The 13,724-nt window shown below is 35.3% G+C and overlaps 1 protein-coding gene across 21 annotated transcripts in view; it reads left to right on the top strand.

Annotated features, from left to right (window-relative positions):
• R3HDM1 (R3H domain containing 1) overlaps positions 1-13,724 on the top strand; it is a 198,949-nt gene that overhangs the window by 100,974 nt on the left and 84,251 nt on the right. For 13 of the 21 annotated variants that reach the window (XM_030801265.1, XM_030801250.1, XM_003267601.4 and 10 more), the window contains 8 exons: positions 555-614; positions 698-838; positions 4,721-4,829; positions 4,919-5,014; positions 7,451-7,488; positions 7,572-7,622; positions 7,729-7,955; positions 10,665-10,919. In XM_030801265.1, the coding sequence (XP_030657125.1) occupies positions 555-614; positions 698-838; positions 4,721-4,829; positions 4,919-5,014; positions 7,451-7,488; positions 7,572-7,622; positions 7,729-7,955; positions 10,665-10,919 (977 nt within the window). Of the gene's footprint in view, positions 1-554; positions 615-697; positions 839-2,512; positions 2,646-4,720; positions 4,830-4,918; positions 5,015-7,450; positions 7,489-7,571; positions 7,623-7,728; positions 7,956-10,664; positions 10,920-13,724 lie in introns of those variants that run through there. The other 8 variants (XM_012502532.2, XM_030801262.1, XM_030801261.1 and 5 more) reach the window with 3 other exon arrangements.

The following is a 13,724-nucleotide window of genomic DNA, read 5'->3' as shown; positions in this document are numbered from 1 at the left end:
CATAGGAGTATTCCTGTTGTTACTGGCATTGCATGTTCTTCAGAATACTGTTTCTATGGAGTTCAGCATGATAACAAAGTCCTGAGCCTAACTATAGATGTCTGTTTTTCTGCTTCCTCTCCACTTTATTGAATGAGGAAACTAAAATGCTTTTATTATCCACACATTCACAGAGCAAACTCTAATATAATAATACTAAGCAGATCAAAATACATTTAAGTTCCTTCGTTATGTGTAAGCAAAATAAAAAAATGCATTTAAGAATAGCCACATGTTGATTATTGCTAAAGTTGGGTGATGGGTACATCAAAATTCATTACACTATTCTCTACATTAGTGTATGTATGAAAACTTCTGTAATAAAAAGTTAAACTAAAAAAATTATCTTTTATTGTTTTAAAACATTAATAAATATTCTAGCATCAAGATTGGGATAGTCCTGAATGTATAGTTTTTAGGGGGTGAAATTTAGCGGTATAAATCATAGCCTGTTGACATTTGTGATTACTTCATTGCTAAGTTTTACATATAAGAGTCTTCATACTTTGTTTCAGGGACAGAATGATGCTGCTGAAATTGGAACAAGAAATTTTAGATTTCATTGGTAATAATGAGTAAGTCCTGACATTTAACAAGAAAAGAAATTGTCATCACCATCCTCCTTGATTTACTAAGTTGGTTTTTCTTGTGCTTCTAGGTCTCCACGTAAAAAATTCCCCCCAATGACATCTTACCATAGGATGCTATTACACAGAGTAGCCGCTTACTTTGGATTAGACCACAATGTTGATCAGAGTGGGAAGTCTGTCATAGTAAACAAAACTAGCAATACAAGAATGTAAGTGTCAAGAGATGTAACTACATATTATATATCTAAATAATAATACTTTATCTTTCTATAGTACCTTTCATCTGAGGTTTTCCACATGTTTGAACAGTCTTAATTAAGTTTCATGATAACCTTATGTGGTAGGACTGAAAAACACATTTAGTTTACTGGGAACAAAATGCAACAGCCTGGACTCAAATATGGCATATGAATGAAGACTGGGGCGTATGGTAAAAAAATAAAAATCCAGAGGACATAGTATCAGTGATGTTTGACAGCCACTCTTAGGGATTTTTAAAATTAATTTAGATAGCTATAGCCAGCCTTAGTCAAATTAAAAAAAAAAAAAAGAGAGAGCAGACTTTGTCTGTGACACCCTCACATTTAGTTAATCTTCCGTCAGTTTACCAGTCTTTCCAAAAGCCTCCGAATTTACTCCTTTTCTCTGACAATTCTTAAGAAAGTGGGACTGTTGGTTAATGCCATATCATTAGTGCTGTCTTCTTCCTAGGCTATGCATGATTCTCCGGAGGAGCTTTTTGTTTTAAGAATTGATTGCTTTATAGTGTTGCGGAAGTAGATCATCATTGCTGTTACTTGGGAACAGAAGACTCAGTGCAGAGGCACCCAAGTTATAAAACATACACAGCACATCCGTTACATCTTCTGCCTATTTATAAGGCTAATCCTAAAACAACTAGCTGAGTTCAGCTGAAATTTATATTTTGATGGTGATTTGCCTATCAAAAGGAATTTCAGTTTGATATGAGGCAGCAACAAGTCTGTGGTAATGAATAGCAGTCAACTTCAGGTGGCATAAATAATCCTTTTTGGTCCATTATTTTTCTTTCTTACCTGAAGCCAGATTTCTCCCAGGTTCTTATCTATGAATGATTTAATTTACATGGTTATATTTAATTCATCTATGCCTTTTCTGATTTATGGTCTTGTGTCCTTATAGCTGCCATATCACTTGCTGGAACTATTGGTTTTCTCCCATTTTAAATAGTCTTTTTGTCAACTAGGTAGATACTTTAGTATTTTTAAATGATTGTTCCTATAATTAAAAGTAAATTAGTGAAAATAGATGTGTTTAGAAAGGGATCTTTTCTTCTTACAGGGATTAAATGTTACCAAAATGTGAGTCTGATTTAGTTTTCATTAAAATTTAAATTTTCATATCCCTTAGTCTTTAATATTCTTTTCAATTAGCCTTGTTCCAGTCAGTTATATCATGACTAAAGTAGGATAGTAACCATTAAGCTATGAGCTGAGCTAGAGGTGAATAGAGCTGTTAATTCATTTAACCAGTACCTCTCAACATTACTCAGAGCTGCTGGATACACAAGCACATATACATTAGCAGGCATTTTGACTAACATTTTGACTGGTGACTCTCTAAGGTTTTCAATACAGTGTAACCTCAGTTATTTGAATTATATGAATGATGTCAAAAAGCTTTAGAGCTCTCTTTATCAAGATAATCAAAAGCTAGGCTCAGCAGAGATGCTTATAATATACTTAAAGAAGTATGAGTCAATAATATAATCAGACATTTCAGATCATTGAAGTTACACTGTATTTTTTTTTAATATCTTCTGGGATATGAAGAAGGTTGTAAATCAGAAAACCTTAGAGATCTGCTCCACATTGAATAAAAACAAACTTACCTTTTCCTCATAGGGAGATTACCCGCTCCAGCCTTGAATCAGTGGTGTTGTGGATGTCAACAACCCAGTGTCCACTGGGGTGTCTCAATGGAGCGGGAAGTTGGCGATTACAGGGCAGTAAATTCAGGCATCTATAAAAGAATGAGGTAAGACAGTCTTAAGGTTAGCTGAAATGCCTGCCAGTGCTATTGGTGTGGGAATCCAGCTGCTCTTAGAAAAGTTGCCAGGCCCTTGGTTAAACCTTATAGTTCACTTTGGAATATCAGTCTCTCATTCAAATATAAACTCCACGAATAAGAAAATGTGACTTTGAACAGTTACAAGGATAGATGACATAAGTAAATGGGGCAATCGTGTGACAAAAATAACATACTGCCATTGTCAGAACTAAATAAAAATATTTCAAACCCTTGAAGAAAATAGTCTTTTTCTTATTATTTTGGTCACAAACTTGTTTTTAGTCTTATTTTTCTTCTTTACTTCTTATATATATTTATGTACAAATCTGTTCTCTATTTCAGCCATCTAAGTATTTTACAATAGAAATTTCATTAAATTGCTTAGATAATTCTCACTTTTAATCTCCTTTTGCATAATTTGACAGGAGGCTTTTACGTACTTTATTAGAAATTCGTAGGTTAAAATAAATGTTCAAAAGTATTACTTCGGTTCTAGGGCCAGGCGCAATGACTCACGCCTGTAATCCCAGCACTTTGCAAGACTGGGGCAGGTGGATCACTTGAGGTCGGGAGTGCGCCACCAGCCTGGCCAACATGATGAAACCGTATCTCTACTAAAAATACAAAAAAATTTAGCTGGCCATGGTGGCACCCACCTGTAATCCCACCTACTCATAAGGCTGAGACAGGAGAATCACTTGAACACAGGCGGCAGAGGTTGCAGTGAGCCAAGATCGTGCCATGGCATTCCAGCCTGGGTGACAGAGTGAGACTCTGTCTCTAAAAAAGTTTTAAAAAAAGGAAGTGTTACTTACATTCTAGATATAAAGAAGTTTGCTGAAAATATCATTACTCAGATTTATTTGGATTGGAAATTTACTTAGGTTATTCACATGTATCATTTGACTATATAATAGATATTTGAACTGTAAAAACTACCTAGGAGTTCAATGAGATTTTCTCTAAAGCCATTTAATATATTGTTATATTTCATATTTCAAAAGAATAATTCCAGTTTTATAATAGAATGATACTTAGTCACAAGAATATTGAATGAATTAATTTGTTGAAGCCAAGGATGTGTTTTGGGAGGTGAAATTTTATATAATTGTCATTTTCCAAGGGCCACAACCTTGTGTTTGTCCTCTAGATCACAGTGGAATTTGGAACATTTCTGTAGAAGAAAGATGAGTCCACTATAAAAATATATTGCTAAGATTTCATAATCATTACTTTAGGTCACAACTTTAACCTCTATAAAAGAACATCTCTTTTCTAACCTGTTCCAGTTAATGTTAAGCAAACCTGTGCCCTACTGTAATTTAAAATTAATGGATACACTTTGAAGTAGTCTGTAAGTTTTTAGCTAATTGAGTGACAAAATATTTTATTACTTTCAGTTGTATAACACCAAACTAGGTAACATGGGAATAGCATAAGATACAGTACTTTCCTTGTCCCAGCATTTTTTCATAGGTTTAGACGAGGCAGTACAGGCTTTGGGTCTAACTGACCTGGGCTCCAACTATGGCTTAATCATATGCCTGCCTTTTTGACCTTGCATATTTGCTTAAGCCATTTGAACCTCGGTTTGCTCAATAATATTTATATCAGTAACTAACTTCTGAGTGTTTACTGTTTTATGTGTTATTGACGTATTCATTTCATCTTCAGAACAACCCTAAGAAGTAGGTACACTATATAATTCCCATTTTACAAATAAAGAAACTGGGAAAGAGAAAGGTTAAGTAACTTGTGCAAGTCATAAAGCAGCTAAAGTGCTAAAGCACAACCTTTGAATCCAAGCGGACTGACTCCAGAGCCAACATTGTATTTGATATGGCCTCTCAACCATAACATGGAATAGTTAGTATTTTCTCATGAGATTATTGTGAGGACTAAATGAGATTGCATAAGTATCTGTGGATGGCACAAAAAAGTGGTAACTTTTATTGCTTTTCATAAAGTGTTATGTTTAACTTCTTGGCTAATATTATTCATTATCTTTTCCTGTTCCTTTGTTTTTGTTTTTGTTTTTTAAGACCTGATCAGAAATTTAATGAACATATTAAGGATGATAAAGGTGAAGACTTTCAGAAACGTTATATCCTCAAGAGAGATAACTCTAGCTTTGACAAAGATGATAACCAGGTAATCTAGAATAATTGTAGCATTTTTATAGGTGCAAGACATACTATACCAGTAGTTCATTTGCCTAAAAATTATCCTCTTTTCTGTAGATGAGAATACGTTTGAAAGATGACAGAAGAAGCAAATCTATAGAAGAAAGAGAAGAAGAGTACCAGAGAGCTAGAGACCGAATATTTTCCCAAGATGTATGTACTAACATATTTAGGTCTTCATGTTAGAATATATTCTAATTACATTGTAGGGTCTCAGTCTCCCTTTTATCTATTGATCACATTTATTTTTAATCACATTTGTTGCACATAAGATCATCTTTTAGAAATATTGAGATCAGTTTTGCTTGTGTTACTAATTTAATAGTTTATAAAATACTACACTGCAGTAGTTATGTAAAATTTTACAAAAGTTGGAAGCAGGTGGACTACAGGAGTCATTAAGAGAATGTTCTCCAGTCTATATAGTTTGTGTGATTTTTTTTTCCCCAGACTTCTGACATACGTGAGATTTTTATTAATAGAACTTTGTTCCACTGTCTACAAAATCATATACTCTAGATGCTACTTGTTAGTTGACTCTCTTTGACAAATAATTTATTTCTTCTTTTGAAATAAAGCTAATTGATTTTGTAGGTTAATATCTGTTTTCTACTTCATAAGTGATTATATAAGGTAGGCTTTCTAAATGGCTAATTATTTTATGCATATATGCCAGAAGAGAATCAATTTTTTTGTCAACATCTATTAAGCATCTGTCCTGTAATATGTGTTAATCAGCTACAGATAGAAATTTCCTCTGTTAAAAAAAAAAAAAAAGATTAAATAACACTAAAATCCAGATTGTAAGTGAAGAATTTATTCATTCAACAAATTTTATTGAGCACCTGTAGTAAGTGCTATCCTAGGCACTGGAGAACATATTCATGGACAGTTACAATAATTTATCCCCAAAACAACCCTATATGGTAGATACTATCATTGTTTTTATTTTATAGATAAGGAACCTGAGATTCCAGGAGGCTAAAATAGAGATCACACAGCTAGAAAATGGCAGAGTTGGGATTTCAACCCAGGTCTGCTGAACTCCAAGCCTATACTAAATGTCTTTCTCTCTAGTTTATAAGATAGATGAGGTATCTGCCCTTGATGAATAGCCAAGTAATGACAACAGGGTGTGTGGTTTATATGGAGACATGAAGGTATAATAGATGACACAGCAGATAAGCACCAAAACCAGAACCGGGGAAGGGATGGGAGAGTTAGCTTCCAAGAAGTAACCTTACAGCAGTGAAGAGTTCCAAGTAGAGAGTCAGTATGTACAGAGGCCCAGAGGTAAGGGAGAACTTGACACACGTTAGGAATTAAAAGATTTAAGAGTAGGCCAGGCACAGTGACTCACACCTGTAATCCCACCACTATAGGAGCACTGAGGTGGGTGGATCACTTGAGCTCAGGAGTTCAAGGCCAGCCTGAGCAACATGGCAAAACCCCATCTCTACAAAAAATTAGCCAGACATGGTGGTGCATGTCTGTAGTCCCAGCTACTCGGGAGGCTGAGACAGGAGGATCTCCTGAACCCGGGAAGTACAGGTTGCAGTGACCCAAGATGGCACTACTGCACTCCAGCCTGGGTGACAGAGCGACCCTGTCTCAAAAGATTCAGAGTAGCCAGATTCTAGCCTGAGTGATATAGGACGTAAGGAAAGTTTAGGTTGGAAAAACAATCAGAAATGAGATGACTCGGTCCTGAAGGTTTAAGATGATTGGACTTCTGGGGTTTTTGGTGGTGTTTTTTTGTTTTGTTTTTTACTTTTGGCTTTTTTCTTTTTTGGTCAGCAGACTTTTTCTGTAAAGGTCAGATAATAGCTGTTTTAGGCACTGTGAGCCACATAGTCTTCACTGCAGCTACTCAAATCTGACTTTTTTTCTACTCAAACGTGAAAGCAGCCACAGACAATACATAAATGAATGGTCATGGCTGTGTTCCACTAAAACTTTATTTGCAGAAACAGGTATCTGGCTGTAGTTTGCTGACACTGGTGCTAAAACATCAGGGAGCCATTCAAGTGGGAAGAGTTATGATCAGGTTGACATCTTAGAGAGATTGCTCCTGTTATATAAAATGGGCAAAAAATGGTAGCTGGAAAACTAGTTAGAAGACTGTTGTAATCATACAAACAAAAATGGGCATTCCTAACCCAGGTTAACAGTGCTGAAGGACTTTAAGCACCATTAAGGCATAGCTACTTGTTCACTGCTCTAGCCACAGATAAAGCACAGGTGATAAAATATGTGTTAAGTGAATGAAGTGGAATATGTATCCTATATATATACCTTGAATATATAATGAAAATGGGTTCACTTATTTGGAAGATAATATTTGAATTTCAAATTATTTTGAGCCACAAAATGAATGGCTTCAAGATATATATATTATATATTTGTTAAAAGTAAGCATAGGATCTCCAAACCAGAAAAAAAAATTCCGTTATTATTTATTTGTGTACCCTTATCACCATTTTTAACTTATATTATTACACATTATTTTTGTTGTCATCATTGGTTTACAGATGGCATTATATTATGTTTGACAAAAGCTCAACTTTTTCTATCTATTCTTTTTTCTAGTCCCTGTGTTCCCAAGAGAATTACATTATTGACAAAAGGTGAGGGAATTTTTAACATCTGTTTTGGTAATTGTCTGACTGATGCTAATAAAAATTAAAATGTCCTATTAAAATGCCAACAGACTCCAAGACGAGGATGCCAGTAGTACCCAGCAGAGGCGCCAGATATTTAGGTATTGGAAGCATGTTTTCAATACAGTATTGAAAAATTAAAGCATTTTTTTCTTTACTTTTTGTTCCCCTGCATTAGCTTTTCAAAGTTTTATTTCTAAATTACAGAGTTAATAAAGATGCTTCAGGGAGATCTACAAATAGCCATCAAAGCAGCACTGAGAATGAGTTGAAGTACTCCGAACCACGACCCTGGAGCAGCACAGATTCAGACAGCTCTCTTCGAAACCTGAAACCTGCTGTAACCAAAGCCAGCAGCTTCAGTGGAATCTCAGTCCTGACAAGAGGTGATAGTTCTGGAAGCAGCAAAAGCATAGGCAGGCTTTCAAAAACAGGTATAAATATCTACACAAAACTGTGCAGTCAAGTCATTAGTTTTCCTAATGTTGTCTTAGGTCCTTATTTATCAGATAGCTTCTAATTATCCTAAAATATAAAATCACTATCAATAGTACCTTGACCGCCTCCAAAGTATTTAAGGGGTAATATGTTTCTTGACATGAGGATTCTCTCTCTGTCCTGGACACAGATTTACAACCATCAATTACTATAAAAATTCTTCTCGGCCGGGCGCGGTGGCTCATGCTTGTAATCCCAGCACTTTGGGAGGCCGAGGCAGGCGGATCACGAGGTCAGGAGATCGAGACCATGGTGAAACCCCGTCTCTACTAAAAATACAAAAAAATTAGCCGGTCGTGGTGGCGGGCGCCTGTAGTCCCAGCTACTCGGAGAGGCTGAGGCAGGAGAATGGCATGAACCCAGGAGGCGGAGTTTGCAGTGAGCTGAGATTGCGTCACTGCACTCCAGCCTGGGCGACAGAGTGAGACTCCGTCTCAAAAAAAAAAAAAAAAATTCTTCTCTATTGTCATAAACTTAATTACGTAGGTTCAATGAAACATTATCTCTTGTTTGAATGCCCATAGGTAATTGGAAATTCTTTATTACTTATTCTTAGTTGGTAGAAGGCATGGTTTCTCACCTAGGATTATTTAACACTGATTGCATTTTCAGCTAATACTATCAATTATTGATTGCATTTTTTATGATAAAGTCCTTCATTTTCCATTAAAAAAATTAAATTGCTGAGGAGATTTTGAAGAATTTAAAAAACAGAAATAAATAACTATTACAAATGACTGAAAATTTCAATAATCTCCTCATTCTACTACCTGCTTCCTTGGAGTTCATTGGCTCATAACATTTCTTCTTTTCATTTTCACTAACTGGCTTCAATACGAAAGAAACTCATGTGTTTTTAGGATCCTTGAAGATCTTTATTTTTATCCCAAAATAAGCATGAAAGTCAGAAATGGGTGTTTCCCTGGCCAGGCACAGTGGCTCATGCCTGTAATCCCAACACTTTGGGATGCCAAGGCAGGCAGATCACCTGAGGTCAGGAGTTCAAGACCACCCTGGCCAACATGGCAAAACTCCATCTCTACTAAAAATATTTAAAAATCAGCTGGGCATGGTGGCGCATGCCTGTAGTCCCAGCTGTTTGGGTGGCTGAGGCAGGAGAATCGCTTGAACCTGGGAGACAGAGGCTGCAGTGAGCCGAGATCATACCACTGCACTCCAGCCTGGGCAACAGAGCAAGACTCTGTCTCAAAAAAAAAAGTAAAAGAAATGACTGTTTCTCCCTAACCTATCTGGGTGAGCCTAAACATAAGGTATTGTACACATAAGAATTGAAGGACATATTTGAACTGAAGGGCTGTAAGTAATCAGTGCTTTAAATTATTAAGGCTTATGAATTGCAGTTGCCATCTTTTTAATGTATAATGTGGTCATATTGAAAACATCTTAGTATCTATATTAGGATTTTGCTAAAGATAGGTAAATTTTATCAGTATAAGAAATCTGCTTATGTACCAAATATGCATTATTTGGAAAATGGCCACTTAGTCATCATAACAGAAAAAGCTATTTATGTATCATGAGAAAATTATGTTAGACACACTGCCAAATTAAAACATTTTAAGAACGTGTACTATATGTATTCTGTATTCTCTTCAGAGATGAAAAGAAATATTAATTGGCCCTTTGAATAGGCAAAACATGTTTTTTGTTTTTAATTCTTAGGGTAAATTGATACAGTTTTTATGAAGAGTTATTTTGGCACAACTTAAAATAGAAGCTGTCCTTCAGAAGGCAATCTGTATAGTGTCTCATAGTTGTTTCATTCATTAAAGATTAATTGTCCATCCCAGAGTCAATTCTCTTATTCAAGACCTAATTAACTATATACATAAGATGCAAATCATTTTCTTTCTTTGTCTCGTTGGCCACCTTTTTTAGACATTATGCTAAAAATCCCATTTTGAGTCCCTGTATAATAGAAAATGGAATAAATTGCAGGGATGAAAGCATTTAAAAATCAGTTATCAAATTAGTTCAGTAAGAAATAAATTTTAAGTTAACACCAGTATAAGTACTTGGAATATTTTTCATGGTATCTCTGTCCCTTGATTAGATAAAATATTCAAAGTTGATTTTACATTTTGGGAAAATGCTATGCTAGTAAAATGAGAAATTAGATTCTGCAATTAAACTTGACAATTGTTTGTCTTAATACAGAATTTATCATTTCTTTTATTTCTTACACTGAATCTTTCTGTGTTCTTATAGATAAGGGGTTTCTGGTATTAAAGGTTTTGGGCATTTTGCTGTACTAAATTCTTTTTCCTGGGGGGAAATTATCTATATATTCCTAGGTGTTAATCTAAAAGGTAAAATGTACATAACTTTGTCCTTTTGGGAATGCGGGTAATGTGCTTTTTGTGGCTGTCTGTGGCTGGTGTTATAAACGTGCTTAAGTTGCATGCTTTGGCAGTGATTTGTCTGACAACTTACATAATCAGTTTGCTGTATTAAACTTATTTGTTATGGGGAGGGTAAGCAAACATGGACAGTACATTAAAAAGAGCCAATGCTTTTATGTAGTAACTGCATGTTACGCAATGTAAATTTTATTGTTGTTTTAAAAACCTGTGTTTTTTATATGAGGTTTAAAAAATCCATATTTTTCATTACTCCTCTTCTAGGTTCTGAGTCTTCTGGTAGTGTAGGGTCATCTACAGGCTCTCTTTCTCACATCCAGCAGCCTCTTCCAGGTACAGCTCTCAGCCAGTCTTCTCATGGCGCACCTGTCGTCTATCCAACTGTCAGCACTCATAGTTCTCTTTCCTTTGATGGTGGCCTAAATGGGCAAGTCGCATCTCCTAGCACTAGCTTCTTTTTGCTTCCCTTGGAAGCGGCAGGCATACCACCTGGCAGTATTCTGATCAACCCACAAACAGGTTGGTATCCAGAAAAAGGTGTTTCAGGAATTATCTGAAAATTTAAGGATACTTATTAAATGTATTTTCTGAATATGTGTAGTCAGCTTTTTATTATTCATGAATAATTAGCATTTTCCAAGAACTTTATAACAAAAACATTTATGCTAGGAAAGTTTAAAAGACATTTATATCAGAAAGCATTTTTTCCCCTTGTGACATCTGTGATATCGTCTATGCCAAATAATGGCCCAATTATAATTTTTAAAAAAATTTATTTCCTAGAAATGAGACAACTACTTACGAAAGAGCTTTGTTTGATATAACAATTTTTTTTAACCAACATTGATTTTTTTGGATGACATAACAATTTTATACTTGGGAAAATCGGGTACATTTTATGAAGAAGGACTGAATAAGCAGCTTTTTTTCATTATATAATGGAGGGAGGAAAAATAATTATTTTTCAGAATGTGGTGATTTTCTACTGAGGAAAAGCTAAAGGACATCTTATTGGTAGTAAAAAAAAAAAAGTGGGGGGAGTCATGTATTAATATTGACAGTACATATTCTTTGCAATTAGCTAATAGTAATTTACACTTTGGAGCATTTACTTTTACCATATGCTCTGTTAGGTGCTTTAAATATGTTATAACCTTGTTAGGTAGGTGAAATCCTCATTTACAGAAAGAAACTGAACCTCAGGGAGGTGAAGAAACTGCAGTTATAGTACATTTCACTATGTAAATTGGTAAAAATGATTTATATAGAAAAAAATATGATCTTTTAAAAGATCACAAGAAGTCCTGGTCTCTTCAAGATAGCATAGCCCAGTCATTTGGCAAGATAATGAAAATTCTCCTTGATCTTTTGATAACTTTAAATCTCATAGATTTAGCTGATGTGGTCTCATCATAATGGCAGTAGTTTACAGGCAGATACCGGTGGGAGTATAAGGTCTCTAAGTGTTCCTGGCCCTTTCCTTTCATTTGTAGTAGAAAAATCCTGACTTGGGACTCATTACTTTCAGGTTTTATTCACATGTCTTTTTAAGATAAAGTATGCAAACATTTGTTTCTCTTATAAGATTTAAATTAGCATAAATAACTGATTTTTCAGAAATTCCATTTTTGCTTAGTAATTACCTTCTTATTCTTCAGGTTAATATGTTACTAGCATTCCTGTTTTTGTCCAGCAAGATGTAAGATGATTTAATATTTTACCTTTTCCTATTATTTTTCATTCAAAACATATTAATATGGTTTTGGTAACATGAAAGATTCATTTGCTTAGGAAGGGATAGAGTGAGAAACTGATTGGTCTGAAATTGAATTGTACTATTAATTTAAATGAATCCAAAAGTGATCTCTTTGGTTTTTGACAACAGTATTACAATACATTTAACTTTTTTAAGGCGACCCTTAAATTACATTTGAACGCCTTTACCCAAATCTGCTCCACCAATTTTTTCCCCAAATTATTTAGCAGTCAACAAATACCCAGGACGAACTTGTTTTTAGTTATCTATAACTGTCACACAAATTATCAGTATACTAATTGATTAAAATTATTTTACTTTAGAGGACTTTTTCTGCTTGATAGCTATAGACTAGTATAGTCTTCTCTCCCAAATATTATTATTTTATATCATAAGTTTCTTCAAAAAAAAATGGAGAGGGATTTACTATGGAAGAACAGATGTTTTTAAGCAATTTAAGAAACTGTTTTTCAGTCAAATTTTTCTGTGTTTCTCTGTATTTTTCTCACTCATAGTCATTGAACAGTTAATTTTTATGTAGTCCTTTCTTGTTTCTTTTTTTAACAATCCAATTTTAGTAAAGAAAAATACTAATCTTTTAATCTATTTATTGAAAAAATGTCTGGAAGACAGTATCTGAAATGTTAATGATATGATTATGGGGAATTCCACAGTAGCAAAGACATGGAATCAACCTGAATGCCCATCAGTGATAGACTGGATGAAGAAAATATGGTACATATACACCATTAAATACTATGAAGCCATAAAAAAGAACAAGATCATGTCCTTCGCAGGAACACAGATGGAACTGGAGACCATTATCCTTAGCAAACTAACGCAGGAACAGAAAACCAAATATCACACGTTCTCACTTATAAGTGCCAAATGCTGAGAACATGTGAACACATAAGAGGGAAACAATACACACTGGGGCTTATCGGAGGGTGGAGGGTGGGAGGAAGGAGAGGATCAGGAAAAATAACTAATTGGCAACAAAATAATTTGTGTAATAAGCCACCATAACACAAGTTTACCTGCATAACAAACCTGCACATGTGCCCCTGAACTTAAAAGTGAAATCACACGCACACAGAGATTATGGGGAATTTATTTTCTTTTTTGTCTCTGTTATTTTCTTAAAATACAAATGTTACTTTTTGTAATAAGAAAAAGTTGTTTAGAGGCCGGGCGCGGTGGCTCACGCTTGTAATCCCAGCACTTTGGGAGGCCGAGGCGGGTGGATCAAGAGGTCAGGAGATCGAGACCACAGTGAAACCCCGTCTCTACTAAAAAATACAAAAAATTAGCCGGGCGTGGTGGCGGACACCTGTAGTCCCAGCTACTCGGAGAGGCTGAGGCGGGAGAATGGCGTGAACCCGGGAGGCGGAGCTTGCAGTGAGCCGAGATTGTGCCACTGCACTCCAGCCTGGGCGACAGAGCGAGACTCCGTCTCAAAAAAAAAAAAAAAGAAAAAGTTGTTTAGAATGTATGTGTAGAGAAGCCAGGTGCAGTGGCTCACACCTGTAATCCCAGCACTTTAGGAGACCAAGGTGGATGGATCACGT

Source organism: Nomascus leucogenys, chromosome 20 (genome assembly GCF_006542625.1).
Source record: "Nomascus leucogenys isolate Asia chromosome 20, Asia_NLE_v1, whole genome shotgun sequence".
Taxonomy (NCBI): domain Eukaryota; kingdom Metazoa; phylum Chordata; class Mammalia; order Primates; family Hylobatidae; genus Nomascus; species Nomascus leucogenys.
Note: the sequence above shows the minus strand (reverse complement) of the source record. Positions and strands in the feature narration are given on the sequence as shown.